This window comes from Salvelinus namaycush, chromosome 20 (genome assembly GCF_016432855.1).
Source record: "Salvelinus namaycush isolate Seneca chromosome 20, SaNama_1.0, whole genome shotgun sequence".
In the NCBI taxonomy this organism is placed as follows: domain Eukaryota; kingdom Metazoa; phylum Chordata; class Actinopteri; order Salmoniformes; family Salmonidae; genus Salvelinus; species Salvelinus namaycush.
Window position 1 is genome coordinate 15,097,385 of NC_052326.1, and position 21,558 is coordinate 15,118,942.

General features: G+C 42.7%; 1 protein-coding gene across 2 annotated transcripts; it reads left to right on the forward strand.

Moving 5' to 3' along the window:
- Positions 1-1,370: 1,370 nt before the first annotated feature.
- si:ch211-232b12.5 (zinc fingers and homeoboxes protein 3) lies at positions 1,371-20,320 on the forward strand. 2 transcript variants are annotated; one of them, XM_039015751.1, is made up of 3 exons: positions 1,371-1,589; positions 11,609-14,565; positions 18,714-20,320. In XM_039015751.1, the coding sequence occupies exons 2-3, from the start codon at positions 11,813-11,815 to the stop codon at positions 18,745-18,747; spliced, it is 2,787 nt and encodes a 928-aa protein (XP_038871679.1). In that variant the 5' UTR covers positions 1,371-1,589; positions 11,609-11,812; the 3' UTR covers positions 18,748-20,320. The 2 variants fall into 2 exon arrangements, with proteins under 2 accessions (XP_038871679.1, XP_038871680.1); XM_039015752.1 differs by lacking the exon at positions 1,371-1,589 and adding an exon at positions 10,025-10,109.
- The last annotated feature ends 1,238 nt before the right edge of the window (positions 20,321-21,558 follow it).

The following is a 21,558-nucleotide window of genomic DNA, read 5'->3' on the forward strand; positions in this document are numbered from 1 at the left end:
AGTCCAACGCTCTGACCACTAGGCTACTTGCCTTCTTTTTTTATGTTCCCATCGAGAATAAAACATACTTTTCAATATATATATATGTATATATATATAAGACAATACATGTTAAGTTTACTAATAGCATAAGATTTGCAGTGGCATGTCTGGGGAAAATGTGGGAACAAATAGGTTAACCGAGATTAGTATAGGTTATGCCTGAACATTCAAAAGATGAAACTAGTGTTGTTGACAGTGAAAATAATAAATCCCCTGGAAATTCAAATGATGGACGCAATGTGCCTCATATGCCTCTCAATGCCACATACTGGAGCCTTCTTTTTTTTTTTACACACAAGTGGCCTATGAGTGACAATGTAGGCCTACATTTGGACAGACACGATGAAGGTTCATGATAGGCCTTTAGGTATAGACATGGCCAGGCTACACTATATGATGATAAAACTACAAGAACAAGTCTAATTGGCTTACTTATCATGACATTGATTCTTAATATTTAAAATAACACCCAGCATTTATGTTTTAAAGTGATTGACAAGGTCTATGTATTCCTGAATTGAATTCAAAATGTGAAACAGTGTTTTTGGCAATAATCTCGAAATGCAAATGATGGACGCAATGTCCCCATATTGCCACATAATGTGCCTTCTTTTTTACGCACTAGTATAATCAAAGACTATAAGAGCCTAGTCCTTTTTATATAGGTACCTTATTTAACGGACCAGTGAAGTTAGTTTATTGTCGCTCTGTGAAGCTGGAGTCGGTATAACTGGGAAATGCAAATAGAAATAGGATATGGCGCATCGCCGCGACACATTTGTGAAATTAGCTGTTTACCCCTTTACGCGCGCTTTTCATTAGGCTGAATTGGCCTTGTTGATATTCAGGCCTAATGTCTCATTCATTGAGGTATAATAATTATTCAATACTTTTCCCTTGTATGAACCACTCTCCAAAGTACCTATATGGTTAGACAGACACCTTAACACGGGTTAAATTGACAAAACGGTGTGACCTAATTATTATGTATACTCATTAGGCTATGACTGTTTTTATTAGGCTTACGTGGCAGGTAAGACCTTTTCTGTTTGGAAATTATGTCAAAATGATTAAGCTACACATTTGGCAAATGCTCAAATACACTCTTACATTTTCAGTAGGCTACTGTTCAAAACTGACCGATCGTTGTTCGTCTCCAATACTTTTGCTTTGTTCAGAGCGCATCTCTCGCGTATACATTCACCGTCCGACCCCCGCCCCTCTCCAACATTTAGATGAAAGGGTTTAGGATTTTGGGTGACGCTTTGAATCACGTGTTCATAGGAAATAGGCTACACTACGTATAATTTTTGTCTGCGTCGTCCAGCCGCCGACCATAGTTGTTTTCTGTCCATACAGTGTGCGAGGAGAGGTAATGTAGCCTACCTTGCTGTGTTCACTGACTGACGGGTTCACGCCAGTTCATCGGGTTCATCTGAGGCGAGGACCCACCCCCTCCTCTCAAAGCGCAACGAACGGAGCTAATCTAATATAATTCATTTCTATATTAATGTAGGATTCCATTTTACTCCGGACCAACTATCAAGGTAATGCCACTTTTCCTTGTACAATAGAATAGCTCGTATTATTAGAGTTATAATTCCAGATTGTTTACTCCAATTTTGGCTATATAATTTTATCTGGCGCTGTAGTCTTGTCTAGGCAGTTTATATGAAGTCGCAAATATATAAAATGGCGACAGTAGGTGGGGGGTGTCGAGTTAGGATTTTGGGAAATATGTTTAATTTTACAGAATGAGCTGAAGATTGTCGCAAGTAAGAAGAGAGCCAATGTTTCCCAACAGGCTACTGGAGTGAACGAGTTAACTTGCCAGTTTGTTAGTTTCAAGAATGTAGCCTACAACGTTTACTTGCCCTCTCTCGCACGTTACAATGTGACGTTTCTGATGAATTTATTGCACAACGCTGAATATTTCCCTCTTCTTTTTTGAGTGAGTCAGTGTTGAGTATTCCCGTATTTAAGTTTTAAGGACTTTTTATGTAACGAATACATAATCTTATTGGATTTGATGACTGGTAGCCTAACTTGGACGACCCAGACGTCCAGCTGGATTTTCTGCAAAAAATGTATTCCTTTTTAATCTATGAATTTTATGGCGACATTAATCGTTCATTTCAACTCTTAAGTAATGTTTCTTTGAACACATTATTGGTTATATTTATTGCACAATTGTTTTCATTTCATTTCCCCCAGTCCTCGATACTGACTTGCTGATGCTTATAGCTCAGCAATCAACTGCATTTTGGGAGCTTTCATCTTTTGATCTGCCTTTTTTCATGTGTGTCAACCTGTCAGAATATTGCACGCTGTACGGTCTTCCTCATGACTCCCATCTCTAAAACAGACAGGACACCCACATTTCTTTAGGTGTCTAGCCAATGAAGTGACCCAGTATAATCAATGCGTTTTCTGTTAGCTGTCCAACATGCCTGTGACACAGCAGGTATTCAGCATGGATCCCAATGCTGACTAATATTACCTTATCCACTGCTCTATGTGTGTCTGATGTTCATACACATCATATAGGACCATAAGATGGTATCCTACCTCTTGAATGAGCGGCAGAAAATATTCATCCGGTAACTATCGGTTAAATATTCAACCCTGTAATCAGGGAAATGTGTGAGTGATTCATGCACATGCAATGAGTCAGAGGCATCATACCAATTGGAACTGAAGAAGCATGTCATGCTACCAGGGTATATGAAATATAATGTAAGGTTATTCAATTAGAATAAATATGCAGACACCTAATTTTACCATTAGCGCCCCCTCAAAATTCGTAGATGCATGACATACGTAAAATAGGATTATTCCCTTGCGCCAATGCTTGGCAGACGTCTCTCATTACTGACTAATACAAAGCTAGACACGCTAGCTCCCACAGCCTGGCTAGATTCAGCCTGGTCCAGTGAGTGTGTATGTGTAGAGGGTTGCACTCTTCTAGGAGGTTACACTGGGGGAATGTCAATTCCCATTGTGGATCCCTGGGAACGTTCTTCCATCTCTCCTTCTCGGAACTGTTCTAATGAGGCCAGGCATATTGCCTTTTATCCTTATTCCCTGCAATTAGGGACGGCTCACAGTTTTGGCTATGGCCATAACAGAGAGTGTTTGTATACACAGACACAGCGTAATGGACCGAGAGTGCCTACTCCACTCTAAAAAAGAAACGTCCTCGGATGACACTCCTTAGTTACTGTACAAATATACCGCTTTGCGGATTATATGTTCTGATGTCTATCGACACCAGTCAAACAATATTTTCATTTCTGTGCCCTAGGTTTCACTGTGCTGTGTAGCCATTGCCAGAGCACACTCAAGCAGGTCATATGGTCATGATTTGCAGTTTTAGCTGACATCGAGTGTATAACATTCCTCAAGTTCAGAGAGGAAAATCAGTTATCTAATGCCAACCAGATCTATTTCCCAGCAGTTCTGTACAAACAACCATATTCATGATAACAGCATACTTCCCCCTCCTCACAAAAACAGTCCCATAAGCATACTACTTAGAGAGCTTTGTTTTGTTAGTCTGAAAGTCTACACCACTCTGTATGGGTTCACTCTTATTCTCTCCTTCTCATCGTATGGTATCGTTTTTTTCTTAGGAGTATCGAGGTACAATGCGATCGAAAGATTCCTTGAGACAGCATGTTTGCTCAGTTCCAACCAAAATAAACTTCTCTGCACAAAAACTAGGGGCTAGAGAGGAGCCCCTGCCACTTTCTCTGTCTCGTGCAAGAAAGGTTTGGTCAGCAGGAGCTGGCATTTGCCAAACTCTGGCAGTTACAAGAGGCTGTGATGTCAGCCATTTTAGGTTGGACAGTACAATGCGCAATATGCCGCCATTTTTCTTCCTTTTTCTTTTTAAGTTGCCAAATCAATGGCCTGGAGTCCCAGATACAGAACTGAAGGAGTTATTCATCAAAAACGCAGAAATAGGCTCCCGTGACTCAGGATTTCTTCACACAAATTTAGTCCGTCATTCAGCCAGGCCATTGAGGAAGGCTCTGGTGAAAAATATAAGATTGCGATGGAGGACATGAAAATGTATTTGAACAGAACAAGAGATGCTTTGGCATTAGCCCTAACCCTTTGCAATGTATGTAGACCTCATTTGTTTTTATTAGTTGGTGCCACAAACACTTAATCAGTAGGGTGGACTGTGTAATTGAGCAGGTATTTTGGTATTGTCATTGTGGGAAGGTGTCTTTACAACTGACCCCACCCCAATAGTCCGGAACAGCTAAGCCAAGGCTGGCATTTTCAGAGATGGCACTGCAGGAGGATTAACATTGTCCTTTGCCTGCCATATAAGGTTGTTTTGTGTGTGTGTGTGTGTGTGTGTGTGTGTGTGTGTGTGTGTGTGTGTGTGTGTGTGTGTGTGTGTGTGTGTGTGTGTGTGTGTGTGTTCGTGTGCACGTCTGTCTGGATGCGTGGTGGGTGTAGACGATTGACTCCTCTGTGTGGGGTGTGGTGGGCAAGGAGAAGAGAGGGGTTGCCATGACAATGTTAACACATGAGTGGCATCGCCGACTGGTCTCTCAGCGGACCGGCTGCAGTCACGGATGTAGTGTGTGTGTGGGGGGGGGGGTTGACGTCTGACAACACCTGCGTCTCAGCAGACATTCATACGTTCACACACACACACATATACTGGTACACGTAGAAATACATAACACACACACACCCTGAAGACACACTCAGATACAGAATTTACGGGCATACAATTGGGAACATAATGAAGACAGATCCCACTGTATTAACACTAGGTTAACCACTCACATCCTTGGATACAGGTGTGTTTTTCATTACAGTAAATGTGGATTTTATGAATGCAATCACTAATCCATTACATAGCTATACACTTAAATTATTATGTGCCCACTAAATTCCCGCCATTCAGTCAATAACAGACACAGAAAGCATAATAGACACAGGAGACATCCAGACATGCAGGAAATGGAACAATGACAAGTCGACGGTCAGTCCTCTGAATAAGGCTCCCAGCGCTGGATCACGTTTCTCTTATAAATGAGGCGGCGTTGTTCTCAACGTCTTCCCTGTTCAGGGAAGTAATTGCTATCCGTCTCTTATATTTGGGTTTCCAGCTGATCCACTCACATGACTTGAATCTATTTAATGGACATTTGGTGGTAGATGTACTCAGAAACAGATTTTTCCTATCGTTTAGATGTCTGTCAGGAGTTGTTCTGTCTGTCCCACACCCACTTATGCCAGGAGCTGTTTCTGTTTCTGTTGATCTTCAACTCAATACCAGCTAAGCAGGCTTTCAAGACAGCTGTGGATCACTGACACGCTAATATATTGAAAACAAATGTCATAAAACAGCCAAGATCTCCTCAGCCCTTGTGTGACTGCAGCATCACCGACTGTTTACTGGCAGTTGAGTTAAAAGATAAATATTTCTGAAAGCTTTGGTGTAAAACGATGTGGATGTGTACTTCATTGCTTTCTCTGTCATCTTCACTCATGTCCTCCTCTTACTCCAGCTGTCTGTCTGGGTCTGCTCTCCCTATGTCATTTCTTCTTCTCTGTCCTCTTACTCCTCAGTCATGTGACCAGCAACATGGCATTGCAAACGCCAATCTCTGTTTGCAAATATCAACTGTTGGCGACCCTACAATTTACACGTGCCTGTGGGCTATTTTATTGAAGGTGTACCACTTTATACCCCTTCAGCTATGAAACCACCTTTTTTTATAAGTGTTTTATTCCTATAAACCAAATATTAAATAGTTACTTGAAATGAAATCATTCCGACTGAGTTGAGCACACAAGGTAACATGAGGACTTTGCTTATGAAGAGTGAGCGGGGGTGTTCTGAGAGCTTGTCTGAAAGCTCTGTTACTTTGCCTCAGTTCAGATCAGTACTCTCCAGGTCTATGGAGATTAAACTCTTTTCATCTCAGCCATAGAGCCAGTGCCAGTATCGGGACATACGACACACCGGGAGACAGTTCCCGTCTGAGTCGTCTACTTTAGCGCTGAAACACGAGGCCCCTCTTTTCAGAGTGCACCATTCAATGGCTCCCTGTCTGAGAAGCCCTAGTCTTGTCTGATTGCACATCTCGCTCGTGAGATAATGCACCCCATTCTTTTGAATGGTGACCTGGTTCTTCATGTACCCTTGCTCAACTTTGTGCCTGTCTTGGGTTTGTCATGCATGGAATTGGATGTTTTAGGGGGAGAGGTACCAGGGCAACGGCACTGTGCTATATCTCAGCGCAGTACTCGGGACACATAACTTCAACCTATTAGTGCTCAGATGACATTTTCTATCACATGGTATTTTTTAAATGGCATGGCCTTTGTATCATTGTGATGAAGACAGATAAAAGCATTTTACATGCACATTTTGTAGGCCACATTTTTTGTAACCTCCTTGATGCATTAGTATTTCAACATGTGTACGGTGATTGAGGAGCTCTGAGACCAGGAAACAAAATTTGAGCCACATTTGTGAAAAACTATCAGTTAGGATGAGGCAGTAATGATTATAGTTCTACATTACAATTAACTGCATGCAGTGCATTTGGAAAGTTTTCGGACCCCTTGGCTTTTTCCGCATTTTGTTACGTTACAGCCTTATTCTAAAACTGATTTAAAAAACATCTTATCATCAGTCTTCACACAGTAACCAATAATGACAAAGCAAAAACAGATTTAGACATTTTTGCAAAAAATAAATAAATGTAATATCACATTTACATAAGCATTTAGACCCTTTCCTCAGTACTTTGTTGAAGCACCTTTGACAGCGATAACAGCCTCAAGTCTTCTTGGGTATGACACTACAAGCTTGACACACCTGTATTTTAGGAGTTTTTCCTCATTCTTCTCTGCAGATCCTCTCAAGCGCTGTCAGGTTGGATGCAGAGCGTCGCTGCACAGCTATTTTCAGGTCTCCCCAGAGATGTTCAATCGTGCTCTGGCTGGGCCACTCAAAGACTTGTCCCGAAGCCACTCCTGCGTTGTCTTTGCTGTGTGCTTAGGGTCGTTGTCCTGTTGGAAGCTGGACCTTCTCCCCAGTCTGAGGTCCTGAGCAGGTTTTTATCAAGGGTCTCTCTGTAGTCATCTTTCCTTCACTCCTGACTAGTCTCCCAGTCCCTGTCTCTGAAAAACATCCCCACGGCATGATGCTGCCACCACCATGCATCACCGTAGGGATGGTGCCAGATTTCCTCCAGATGTGACGCTTGGCATTCAGGCCAAAGAGTTAAATCTTGGTTTCATCAGACCAGAGAATCTTGTTTCTCATGGTCTGAGAGTCCTTTAGGTGCCTTTTGGCAAACTCCAAGCGGGCTGTCATTGGCCTTTTACTGCTTTTACTCAACTTGTTCTTGGGGACCTTCAATGCTGAAGAAATGTTTTGGTACCCTTCCCCAAATCTGTGCTTCGACACAATCCTGTCTCAGAGCTCTACGGACAATTCCTTTGACCTCATGGCTTGGTTTCTGCTCTGACATGCACTGTCAACTGTGGGACCTTATATAGACAGGTGTGTGCCTTTCCAAATCATGTCCAATCAATTGAATTTACCACAGGTAGACTCAAATCAAGTTGTAGAAACATGTCAAGGATGATCAATGGGAACAGGATGCACCTGAGCTCAATTTTGAGGTATAAGATATTTCTGTTTTTTATTTTTAACTTCTTATGGCTGCAGGGGCAGTATTGAGTAGCTTGGATGAAAGGTGCACAGAGGTGCCCAGAGTAAACGGCCTGCTCCTCAGTCATAGTAGCTAATATATGCATATTATTATTAGTATTGGATAGAAAACACACTGGAGTTTCTAAAACTGTTTGAATTATGTCTGTGAGTATAACAGAACTCATATGGCAGGCAAAAACCTGAGACAAAATCCAAACGGGAAGTGGGAATTCTGAGGCTGGTCGATTTTCAACCAAGATCCTATTGAAATCACAGCGAGATATGGATGAGTTTGTACTTCCTACGGCTTTCACTAGATGTCAACAGTCTGTAGAACCTTGTCTGATGCCTCTACTGTGAAGGGGGGCCGAATGAGAGGGGAATTAGTCAGGTCTGCCATGACCTGACTATGCTTTCACCATGTGCGTTCACATGAGAGGGAGCTCTGTTCCATCGCTCATCTGAAGTCAATGTAATTCGCTGGTTGGAACGTTATTCAAGATTTATGTTAAAAACATTCTAAAGATTGATTCAATACATCGTTTGACATGTTTCTACGGACTGTTACGGAACTTTTGGACATTTCGTCAGCTTTTAGTGAACGCGCTTCCTGACGTTGGATTTGTTTACCAAACACGCTAACGAAAATAGCTATTTGGACATACATTATGGACATTACCAAACAAACATTTATTGTGGAAGTGGGAGTCCTGGGAGTGCATTCCGACGAAGATCAGCAAAGGTAAGTGGAGATTTATAATGCTTTTTATGAGTTTTGTTGACTGCACAATTTGGCGGGTAACTGTATGGCTTGCTTTTGTGGCTGAACGCTGTTTTCAGGTTATTGAATATTGTGTTTTGCCGTAAAGCTTTTTGAAATCTGACACAGCGGTTGCATTAAGAACAAGTGTATCTTTAATTCTATGTAAAACATGTATCTTTCATCAAAGTTTATGATGAGTATTTCTGTTATTTGATGTGGCTCTCTGCAATTTCTCCGGATATTTTGGAGGCATTTCTGAACATGGCGCCAATGTAAACTGAGGTGTTTGGATATAAATATGAACTTAATCGAACAAGACATATATGTATTGTGTAACATGAAGTCCTATGAGTGTCATCTGATGAAGATCATCAAAGGTTAGTGATTAATTTTATCTCTATTTGTGCTTTTTGTGACTCCTCTCTTTGGCTGGAAAAATGGCTGAATTGTTCTGTGAGTTGGTGGTGACCTAACATAATCGTTTGTGGTGCTTTCGCTGAAAAGCCTATTTGAAATCGGACACTTTGCAGGGATTAACAACAAGATTACCTTTAAAATGGTATAAGATACATGTATGTTTGAGGAATTTTAATTATGAGATTTCTGTTGTTTGAATTTGGCTCCCTGCACTTTCACTGGCTGTTGTCATATCATCCCATTAACGGGATTGCAGCCATAAGAAGATTTATTAATAAATGTGCAAAAAAATCTACAACATGATTTCACTTCGTCATTATGTGGTATTGTGTGTAGATTGATGAGGGAAAACATTTAATTGAATCCATTTTTTTAAGGCTGTAACGTAACAAAATGTGGAAAAAGTCAAGGGGCCTGAACACTTTCCGAATGTACTGTAACTGGGAACTAACTAGTAAGTCCGCTGCCTTTCCCCTGTCCACACAGTACTAAAACCATACCTTTGCATTTTATTCGTTGAGCATGAGAAGACCAGACTCTCTGGCATGAGAGCTGTAGCCAACGTCTCAATGGAATGCACTCACTAAACTCACTGTCCTCATCAGGGGTTAACTGTGTGCCGTCAGAAAGTATCATGACCTCCCCGCCAGCTAAACATACAGCAAATGCCCACGTCTGGATGCAGCGAACCGGGATTACTACATAAGTTGCTGGTGACCTAGTTTTTTTTGGTGTTTTGTTTTTAGTCGGAAGGGAGCCGTCATTAGAAATAAAAGAGGCAGTTACAAAAAGGACATCACGTCCCGTCCGGGATCAGCATGTACTGTGGGTAGTCATTTGGGATTTTTAATTCCGGAACAGGTTCATCTTTTATTTACCAACCAGCAGGCCATGGTGAATGCATACGCATGTCTTCACTCGGTTTGACTGGCTGAAGACATACAGGTTCTTCAGGAGTATGGCCATGTTCAAGAGAATAATGACCTGACTCTTAAGAATTTGGCTATAGATATTTCAAGAATGTAATAGTGTGCTCATTCTGCGTGCTATATTGACACACCTTGTAATAAATCGGTTTATTAAGTACTGAGAAGGACACTGAGATATGGACTGATGATGAAGATGATGATGAACGTCTGCCAAAGAGAGACATATCTCAGCTATCTGCCGAAGCATCATGACATCTCTGTGAGAACTAGATAAGATCAAGAGCAGTTTTCAACACCCCGTCACACATCAACAAATTCACAGCAAGAGAGGCGGAGGGAGAGAGAGAATATGTGTGGGGAGGGTTGTGTTTAATGAGAGGGCAGTGAGGAATTGAAGCAGATTTGTGTCCTCGCTTCATATTCTATGTTGTTGTACTAAGAATGTTGTTATCTATATATTTAGCTACATAACTGTAAAAACAGAATAAGCAGAAAACACTGACCAGAGTTGACCTTTGTCCTGAAAAGGCTTCAAACTGGTTAAGTGGTGTGTGCAGTGTTTCTCCTAGGATTTTTTTCAGCAGCGGCGTCAAAGTTAGCGTTGGGGGGAGTGGGCATGGCTAATGGTGCAGTCTTAAACCGTCCTCTTGGCCGCAGAGACATAATTTTGCTGTCCTAAAGCTAATTTCCTTCAATCCTACACATTTTGCCTAGTGTCATGCAATTCTACACATTTTGTCATGAGGTTGAGAGAAAAAAATATCTGTTTTAAGCTAGTTTCCTGCAATTCTACACATTTTGTCATGGGGTTGAGAGAAAAATAATTATATTTTAAAGCTAGTTTCCCGCAATTCTACACATTTTGTCATGGGGTTGAGAGAAAAATAATTATATTTTAAAGCTAGTTTCCCGCAATTCTACACATTTTGATATGGCTAATGCCGTGTTCTTATGCTATCTGAGTGACTCAAACATTATAACAGTTTTAGATTCTCTGTCTAGTTTTAGTTTTGATGATTGTTAGTTCTCAAAGATGATCTTATTTCAAAATATATAGTTCCATTATCTTTTCTGCATGCTTTATATCTGGTTTACACTGGAAACAGTTTTACCATCCCGGAAATTATTTTCCAAATTATATATATTTTTTTGTAGCTAAATGAACACTGGTGTGTGCGAGTGTGTGCGTGCATGCATATGTGAAATTTGAAGCAATTGTGAGGAACCTCCATGTGTGAGTGTGTTAGAGTACGAAGGGGGTATATTTACAGAGAGTGGATGTGTGTGTGTGTGTGTGTGTGTGTGTGTGTGTGTGTGTGTGTGTGTGTGTGTGTGTGTGTGTGTGTGTGTGTGTGTGTGTGTGTGTGTGTATTCATGGATGTGTGTGTTTACCAAAACGAATAGCGTACGTCATCCTAAATAAAGGGTGACAAATAGTTGGAGGCCCTTTGATGCAGTCTGTCGATTTGATTGCTTAACATAACGTAATGTTGCATGTGTCATCAAAATCATTGTTGAGAGAACATCGGGTAGCACTGATGTCACCAGATAGCTCCCAAAAGTTGTTTACACCACAATGTAAAGGGTTGGAACATTATTGCCTGTAAAATGTGGACAGTGGCTCTTATCCAAGGTTGGCAGAAGAGTGAGGCACATGACAATGTAAAAATGACTGGGAGTTTCCCTGAATGTGTGTGGATGCATTCTTATTAGGAATTATTTAACTTATCACATCTTTTTCTGTTTTCTCTCCCATAGGTTTCCTGTGACCTGCCAAAACAGCCTGCTGTCGTGTGAGAGGAGTCCCAGAAGCTGAGGACAAACATGAAGCAACACTGTAATGTCATCGCGGCTGGCCCATGACACTTAAACTCCATCAGTCCTCTCCACAAACCACTCGCCCTCCGTTACCTTACGGGACAACCAGTCAGTCACCCATCATCTACACACCACTACAAAACAATGGCCAGCAAGAGGAAGTCAACAGTGCCATGCATGATCCCATCCAAAAGCAAACACATGCGCGAGGAGATCATACTTGGCTGCCTCCCTGAGCTCCTACCCACAATCCCAGAGGACAGCATCCTCAGCATATCTGGAGAAAACGGACGCCATTTCTTCCATGATTCCTCCAGACCTGAAGGGGGTGACAGATGGCAGAAAGGGGGCACATACAGCTGCCCACCCTGCCGCTTTGAGTCCAGAGATCTGAATTACTTTTTGGACCACCTGCACAGCTGCCACATAGACTTCAGGGCCCAACCCAGCTTCTCCTGCCTGAACTGTGGTGTGTCAGTGGTCAGGTTTGAGGCCCTAGCCCTGCACAACTCTAAAGCCCACCCTGGTGTGTCAGGGGGCTCTGTTACCGTGTCCCTGCATGTCAGGAAGAGCGATGGGGCGACTATCGTGGAGCAGAGCCTGTTCACAACAAATGGGGAGGACTCTAACGATCCTGCAATCTCCTTCACTAAAACACCTATAGTGAGGATGATGAAGGCCAAGGGACAGCACAAGAAGATTGTAGTCTCCCACACAGTAGAGGTGCGGAGGATAGACACTGGGAAGGAGATGAAGCAGACAGACCCCACCATGTTGACGAATGTGCCTAAACTACAGAATGGTTCTCTCAGTAGGACCAGTGGCCCTGCTATGTTGAGGAAACCTCCCACTCATGTGATAACGACAACGGTGCCCAATCAAGCCTATCACCAGCACAGCCCTCCCACCTTCTCATTCTCCTCCTCTTCCTCCGATTCCAGCAAAAACCTCCCAAAGGTGATGATTCCCCTGAGCAGCATCCCCACCTATGATGCTGCCATGGACACCAGCAGTTTTCTCAAGACTTCCTTTGGTAAGTTCCCCTACCCGACCAAAGCCGAGCTTTGCTACCTGACCGTGGTCTCTGATTGGCCAGAGGAGCTGATCAAACTCTGGTTTACCGCCCATAGACTCAAACAGGGGATCAGCTGGTCCCCCGAGGAGATAGAGGAGGCCAGGAGGAAGATGTTCAGCACAGTCTTCCAAGGAACAGCACCCCCAAAACAGCCCCCTAAGCAACGGCACAACAATCATGTTGTATACCAACACACTGTCCATGCCCAGCCTGCTCCAGTGGGCCCCAGCCACCAGGCTGCCAGGGTATCCCATGGCAGTGTAGTGAGCAGGCATGCTGGAGTCATAGCCACTTCGGCTAGCATTTCAGCCTCTGGTCACCCGGTCACCACTAGAGTCTCTTATGTCGCCCCAACCATGATCCCCCCGAAATATCAGACAGTAGTCAGCGGAACAACGCAGGTAGTAGCCAGGAACACTATCCCCACTACTGTGCCCAGCCTGGAGTCTGACAAGAGTGTTGCGCAAAGGTTGGGCTTGGCGGGAAACAACGGTTGTGTCATTAGCACCATCAGCAGAAGCAGCAGTAGCAGTAGTAGTTGCAGTAGCAGCAGCAGCATCAGTAGTTACTCCTCCATTAGTAATGACGCCGGGGACCATGGCACTAGGAAACCAATCAGCATCATCAGTTGCACCTCCAACATTGGCAATAATGATGATTGTCTCACTGATAGCCATGACAAACCAAACAGTCAAAGCAGCAGACATTATAGCATACCATCTGTCTTGGAAGGCTTCAGCAGCAGCAACAAAAGTAAAGTGGTCATGAGTAACACCAGCAAATCTAGCGCTATCACCTATAACATCCATAGCAACGGCAACACAGCTAATCAGGATCATTACCCATCAACAATGGGTAATGATGACCGTAACGACAACAATATCCACAAGTCCAACAACGGCAGTATTAGTAGTGGCTACTCCAGCACTAGCAATAATGATAATGTCAACAACCTGAACCATGCCAGCAAAGCCCAAAACGAAAACACCAGCACCAGTGTCATTACCAAAAGCAGCGGCAGCGGCATATCTATTGTAGAGGATGGCAAATGCACGAAGGAGGTTCCTATGAAAGCTATGTCAGTCCTGCGGCAGCTTATCAAGGAGGAAGACCATTTTGGGGATGACAGGACCTGCCCTGAACTAAAAGTTGACCCCATAAAGATCAACCTGCAGAGGTCCATGGTGAGCGATCCAGCTTCAAAACCTGGTTCAGAGGCCTTCCCTCCAGAGCTCAAGTCTGAGACACACATCTCAGACCTGTCACACCCGTCCTTCTCTGCCCCCTGGGGCAAGAAAACACCCAGACAGGTGCACCTTCTGAGACAGGCATTCACCAGCACACGCTGGCCCAGCAGCCAGCAGTCCGAGGAGCTGAGTATCATGACGGGTCTGCCCAAGCCAGAGGTGGTCCGCTGGTTCAGTGACAGCCGCTATATCCACAAGAACAGCCAGCTGAAATGGCTGGAGAGCTACCAGTGCCTACCAGCAGAGGGGGAGGAAGGAAAGGGCCACAGAGACCACAACGCAGGGGCACTGATCAACCCTCAGGAGGTTCATAGGAAACTGGTGGAGCAGGAGGTGAACAAGCAGCTTGATGGAGGACCTGAGGGGCTGAGCTCAGGCCAGCGGGGATTCTGGTGGGGTGCAGACACACAGAGGCCGCTGTTGAGTCCAGCAGGGCCAGAGGAGACTGGGGAGAGAGAAAGAGCTGTGGAGACAGGGAATGCCGAAGGACAACATGGTCACTGGGCAGAGAGGGAGGATGACCACCAGCAGCCAGTTACCAGCCAGGCCTTTGGTGAGCAGCAGACAGAGCCCAGGTGAGTTCTATCAGTTACCGTTGTCTAATGAAAAGTACTGAATCTGTGATCACCTCATCTACCCAAGGGCAGCCCGCTCATTAGGCAGGATTAGGCCACCGCCTATTGAGGCAGATTGAAGAGGGCGGCATTTGAGCTAAACTGTCCAAGACGCACCTCCAACAACACATAAAACCTCACATAATTATTTTGATATATATAAAAAATATATAAAGTATATATTTCAAAAAACATGTACCCTTTTGTCATGATATCCAATTCGTAGTTACAGTCTTGTCCCATCGCTGCAACTCCCCTACGGACTCGGGAGAGGCGAAGGTCGAGAGCAATGCGTCCTCTGAAACATGACCCCGCCAAGCCACACTGCTTCTTGACACAATGCTCACTTAACCCAGAAGCCAGCCGCACCAATGTGTCGGAGGAAACGCTGTACAACTGGCAACCAAAGTCAGTGTGCATGCGCCCGGCCCGCCACAAGGAGTCGCTAGAGCGCAATGGGACAAGGATATCCTGGGCTGGCCAAATCCTCCCCTAACCCAGACGGCCAATGTGCGCCGCCTCATGGGTCTCCCGGTCGCGGCCGGCTGTGACACACCATGGGATTGAACCGGGGTCTGTAGTGACGCCTCTAGCACTGCAATGCAGTGCCTCAGACCGCTGGGCCACTGGGAGGCCAAACCTCATTTATTTCTGCACAAAAACAATAACTATTTCTCTCAACCAGTGGCATATGGGCTTTTTAGGTGAGCGCTGATGCCTCCCTGTGATAATCAGTGCCCACTTTGTCAAAATGCAGGGGTGCAAAATATTTCCTTTGTCCTTTCCCAGCACGCCTCTCCAGAGTGCTGTTGGAGAGACGCATCGCTGCTGCTCTCCACCAACGCTCCGCCCAGAAAAATTATCTAACATAAATCATGTAGCAGACATAGTATACAGTGGCCTTTTCTGTAGCCTACAGGCTGGAGATAAAATGTATAACAATGTAATGAGACAGACACTTTTTACATCATGTAGGTTTCTCCGAACAAATAGCCTAATCTAAATGGCACCCAATCAAATACAAAATGTGCTGACATGTTAAGAAACAATATACAGTTGAAGTCTGAAGTTTACATACACTTATGTTGGAGTCATTAAAACTCGTTTTTCAACCACTCCACAAATTTCTTGTTAACAAACTATGGTTTTGGCAAGTCGGTTAGGACATCTACTTTGTGAATGACACAAGTAATTTTTCCAGCAATAGTTGACAGACAGATTATTTCACTTATGTCATGCACAAAGTAGATGTCCTAACCGACTTGCCAAAACCATAGTTTGTATCACAAGAAATTTGTGGAGTGGTTGAAAAACGAGTTTTAATGACTCCAACATAAGTGTATGTAAACTTCAGACTTCAACTGTATATTGTTTCTTAACATGTCAGCACATTTTGTATTTCATTGGGTGCCATTTAGATTAGGCTATTTGTTCAGAGAAACCTGTATCACAATTCCAGTGGGTCAGAAGTTTACATACACTAAATTGACTGTGCCTTTAAACAGCCTGGAAAATTCCAGAAAATTATGTCATGGCTTTAGAAGCTTCTGATAGGCTAATTGACATAATTTGAGTCAATTGGAGGTGTACCTGTGGATGTATTTCAGTGCCTACCTTCAAACTCAGTGCCTCTTTGCTTGACATCATGGGAAAATCAAAAGAAATCAGCCAAGACCTCAGAAAAATAATTGTAGACCACAAGTCTGGTTCATCCCTGGGAGCAATTTCCAAATGCCTGAAGGTACCACGTTCATCTGTACAAACATTAGTACGCAAGTACAAACACCATGGGACCACGCAGCCGTCATACCGCTCAGGAAGGAGACACGTTCTGTCTCCTAGAAATGAATGTACTTTGGTGCGAAAAGTGCAAATCAATCCCATAAATACAGCAAAGGTTCTTGTGAAGATGCTGGTGGAAACAGGTACAAAAGTATCAATATCCACAGTATAATGAGTCCTATATCGACATAACCTGAAAGGCCGCTCAGCAAGGAAGAAGTCACTGCTCCAAAACCGCCATATAAAAGCCAGACTACGGTTTGCAACGGCACATAGGGACAAAGATCATACTTTTTGGAGAAATGTCCTCTGGTCTGATGAAACAAAAATAGAACTGTTTGGCCATAATGACCATAGTTATGTTTGGAGGGGAAAAAAGGGAGGTTTGCAAGCCGAAGAACACCATCCCAACTGTGAAGCTGTGAGGCAGCATCATGTTGTGGGGGTGCTTTGCTGCAGGAGGGACTGGTGCACTTCACAAAATATATGGCTACATGAGGAAGGAAAATTATGTGGATATGTTGAAGCAACATCTCAAGACATCAGTCAGGAAGTTAAAGCTTGGTCGCAAATGGGTCTTCCAAATGGACAATGACCCCAAGCATACTTCCAAAGTTGTGGCAAAATGGCTTAAGGACAACAAAGTCAAGGTATTGGAGTGGCCATCACAAAGCCCTGACCTCAATCCTATAGAAAATTTGTGGGCAGAACTGAAAAAATGTGTGCGAGCAAGGAGGCCTACAAACCTGACTCAGTTACACCAGCTCTGTCAGGAGGAATGGGCAAAAATTCAACCAATTTATGGGAAGCTTGTATAAGGCTACCCGAAACGTTTGACCCAAGTTAAACAATTTAAAGGCAAGGCTACCAAATACTAATTGAGTGTATGTAAACTTCTGACCCACTGGGAATGTGATGAAAGAAATAAAAGCTGAAATAAATCATTCTCTCTACTATTATTTTGACATTTCACATTCTTAAAATAAAGTGCTGATCCTAACTGACCTAAAACAGGGAAGTTTTACTAGGATTAAATGTCAGGAATTGTGAAAACTGAGTTTAAATGTATTTGGCTAAGGTGTATGTAAACTTCCGACTTCAACTGTATCCTAAAACAGGACAGGTCGAAGTAAAATGGACAATATAGAATGGATAATCTGGCTACTCACAGCTGCTGTCCAGGAGATTCACCACGTGTCATGATCAGTGGTTTCAAGTCTGTATCCGTAAATTTGACGAGCTGATCATAGTGAAAAATAAAATACTTCTGCATTTCCCGCTGTGTAAACACATTGCAAATATGCTCAGGATAACTCCTGATGAAGTTGGGTATACAGGCTGCATCACATCCTGCTGTAATTGGGAGTCCCATAGGGCGGCGCACAATTGGCCCAGCGTCGTCCAGGTTTGGCCAGGGTAGGCCGTCATTGTAAATAATAATTTGTTCTTGCCTAGGTAAATAAAAAATAATTCAGAGCTTAAATAGCCAAAATGATTAGTCCCAGGAATCGGGACTAATAACGCCAATGCAACAGCCTGTTTTACATCTTTTTAACGTCCGAAAAATTTATATTTTCAACTTTCATTCAGAACCGAAAAGGAACCTGATTTCACCGTCCGGAAAATAAGTATTTTCACCTTTCATTCAGAACCTAAATTGAACCTAACTTCAACGTCTTGGACGTACGTATTTCCGACATCTTTTCAACGTCATTTTGCTTTTCTAGTTTTGCGGGTGGCATTATTGTTGTCTCTGCCCTGCACATGCATACCTTCATGGAATTTCTATGTGTTAGGTCAGATGTTTACCTGCCAGCCTCAATGATAAAGATAATTGCTCCTTCGTCATCACAGAATGTCAACAACTATACTGTTGATTTCTACAGTAGCTATATATTGCTCTGATATTGGATAGGATTTATTTATGGCTTTGTAAACTGTAAAATTGAAGTTAAAGAAAAAATGTCAGTTATGTGTTTGTAGTTGTTACTGTGTGAAGAATAAAGAAATGAACCGGGGGAGAGAGTGTGGGTATTCATACAGAGTGGCTTGTTCAGACAATCAAAGGTCTGTGTTTTAAGAAGCTATTTTTAGAAGAGTTGGAGTCTGGGCCATTGAATTATAGATTAAGAGAGCGTGCTAATATATGTGAATAAATCATGTCTATTGTCTTTTGTGAGTTGGCTGTTACGAGGAAATCAGAGACTAACTTCTGTATCTTTTAACAGTGCTTATTCAAAAAATACATAAATATAACATTTATTCATGGAAAATGTAATTTCATCAGAACAGTATTGTACTAATACGAGTCCCGTGTGTGTTTTCAGGGACCGTCTGATAATAGAGCTGCTTGAAGTGTGACGGAGTGGCCCAAACCTACCGGGGGTAAAGGATGGGTTGGCTGGCTGGCTTTACAGATGGCCATGGTCTGGTGTGTTCATTATGACAGCAGATGTGATTGTAGCTGGACCGTTGGACTGTAACTGTGAATACCCCCATCACTTCCTGCCATCCTCTAAAGAAAGAACTTCTCACCTTTTGAGTCCTGTGATGTTCAAGCCTTTCTTCATTCTACTTTGTGGTCGTGTGGGGAATGGGATGGTGCACATAGAGGGTGGTAAGCCAGATGAGACAGAGAGAAGACTAACACTGACTGGACAACTGACTTGAATGAGGGAAGATGGGAGAGGGATAAAGAGATACTGTTTAGGGAAAGGGAGATGTATATGATTGAAACTGCACTAAAGAGGGGTTTTGTTGACTGGACAAAATGAGCAGTGTCTAAGAGATGTTATTGTTGGCTTTGATATTTGTAACTTTTTTTTTAGCAACCAGTACTTCAGCACTGCCTTGAATTTTACTTTCCTCCGTTAATTGGTTTTTCAATTTTACTTACTCTTCTTCTATAGTCACTGTAAGTCCAGAAATAATTGAGCCTCTAGTTTTATTTATCTCTGTATAAATGTTGGTGATCACTCAACAGTTCAGCTACAGCAGCGTTTCCCAAACTTGGTCCTCGGGAGCACATTTTGTTTTTTGCCCAAACACTACACAGCTGATTCAAATTATCTAAGCTTGATGATTAGTTGATTATTTGAATCAGCTGTGTAGTGTTCGGCAAAAAACCTAAACGTGCACCCCTTGGGGTCCTGAGGACCGAGTTTGAGAAACCCTGAGCTACACGCAAGAGACAATACAATGCACTAGCAGAGAGCAATGCTAAACCCACACTGCCCCAGAATAAATATATTGACAGAGCTCTGTCAAAATCAATCCTGCCCTGGCTGAATCTACAAACCCAATCATAAGAGAAGCCTGTCACGCGAACGTTGCCTTACTAAGTCTGTCCCAATGCATTGATATGACCGGTCCGCCCATCACCTATAGCTTTCCAGCTACTGTGATGTTGAGATCAAAAAAAAGGTGCCAGTGCATTAAAGTTACTGCTGTGCTGGTTTATATCTGTGAATAAAATAAAAAAAGATGCTGCTTCTGTATTCTTGTAAAAGCTTAACATTCAGCTGTAATATGAAATATACTGGCAAATGCTATAAAATAAATGTCAATTTGATCAAATGCCTTGGAGGACACAGAGGTAGATCTTGTGCTAGCTAGAGAGCCAAATGAGGAGATCTTTTCATTCTTCTGAATTTTTCATATTAACAAACATAGTCACTACATGCATCTCTGATAAGCTGCTAAATAGCTAAGAACGGTGCTATACCATCCAAAGTTAAATTGGAGGTGATCTCCTACCAGCAGTGTATGCACTTGTGTTGAATGTTACCAATTTATTTTGGTTTGAAAAATAAAGATGAAAAGAAATCTGGACTTACGGTGTTATGATCACTTTAACTTTTATGAAATAGTTTGATCATAAAGCACTGTTGTGTCATCCTTTCTACACTTTCCAGAATAAATACTCACTGAGGAAGACTGTTTACTTGTTTTTACTGCCACATGAAAAGCTATCACACCTGTAGATTGATTATAGAACATGACATATGAACATGACATATGTTTGTAGCGACCCCGTGTTTATAAGCGCAGATATCGACTCTGCCACTCGAGCATGCTTTTGTGGCACAGTCAATGGCATGCTGGGCTACGGGCCAGGTTCAGGGTTCGAGACGCGCTCCCTGCCGGTTTCATTACACTGGTGTCAGAAGTGGGATTGAATTAAAGAGTTCATTCAATATTTGTAGGGGCGTATTAATCTAGATCAAGTAAGAATTGGCAAGTTTTCCTTTTAAACAGTGTCATCTACTGGTAGAGGACAGTTGATACACTTTCTCAAAGTTAAAACTATACCAACGCCCTACAAGAAATATCAATTGGTTTCAGAAACTGAGCTCTTGCTTCGATGGCAGGAGATTTTTTTTAATAATCATTCTTTCCAGTGTACTGTATTGGCAAGTTGTAATCAGAGCCATTATGTACTAAAATGCTTGTGTATGCCTATGTCAATATGAACAGCTTGATCTAATGATAATCACTAGCTTACTCTCGATATGGCATTTCACTTGTCCTTTGAATGATTTTCCATACTCAATGCTAGGGATGTGAAATAATGTATAATAGTGTGTTTAAAGATTGACACATTTAGATACCTTTATGTTGCGATTAATAACACAATCCTAATATCTGCAGAGGTTTGCCTTACGGATTTGATATTTATTGAATAATGCAAAGAACAGCATGCGTCATAGAATGCCTACAAAGGATTTCCAAGTTCATTGTCAGTCCAGTCAGCCAGTTACTGCTCATGTTGAATGGATCTCAGCTGGGAAGCTATCTCAATCGGAAATGGACCATCTTGGACACCTGCACTCATACGGCACTTGACATCTGCACTTAACTGGTCTCACAATATAGCCATGGTCACTGCAGTCTGTCAGAGGCTCAATTTGCAAGCAAAATCTTTTAATTAAAAATGTCAAGGATTGATAAAGAGATTCATGACGTTAAAGTCCAAACATGAGCTCCAGGCCTGTGCCAAACCCTGCCTGATCCCTCCTATAGCGACTTGTCCAAAATCAACAGGCAGTGGGGATGCTTCCTGGGGCCTCCTGTTCTCAGGGTAGACAGAGCTTGTTATTACACTGGGAACACAGGAAGCCTCTTGAAACATTACCACAGTACACCTAAATGAGAAATGTATGTTGAAAAGTG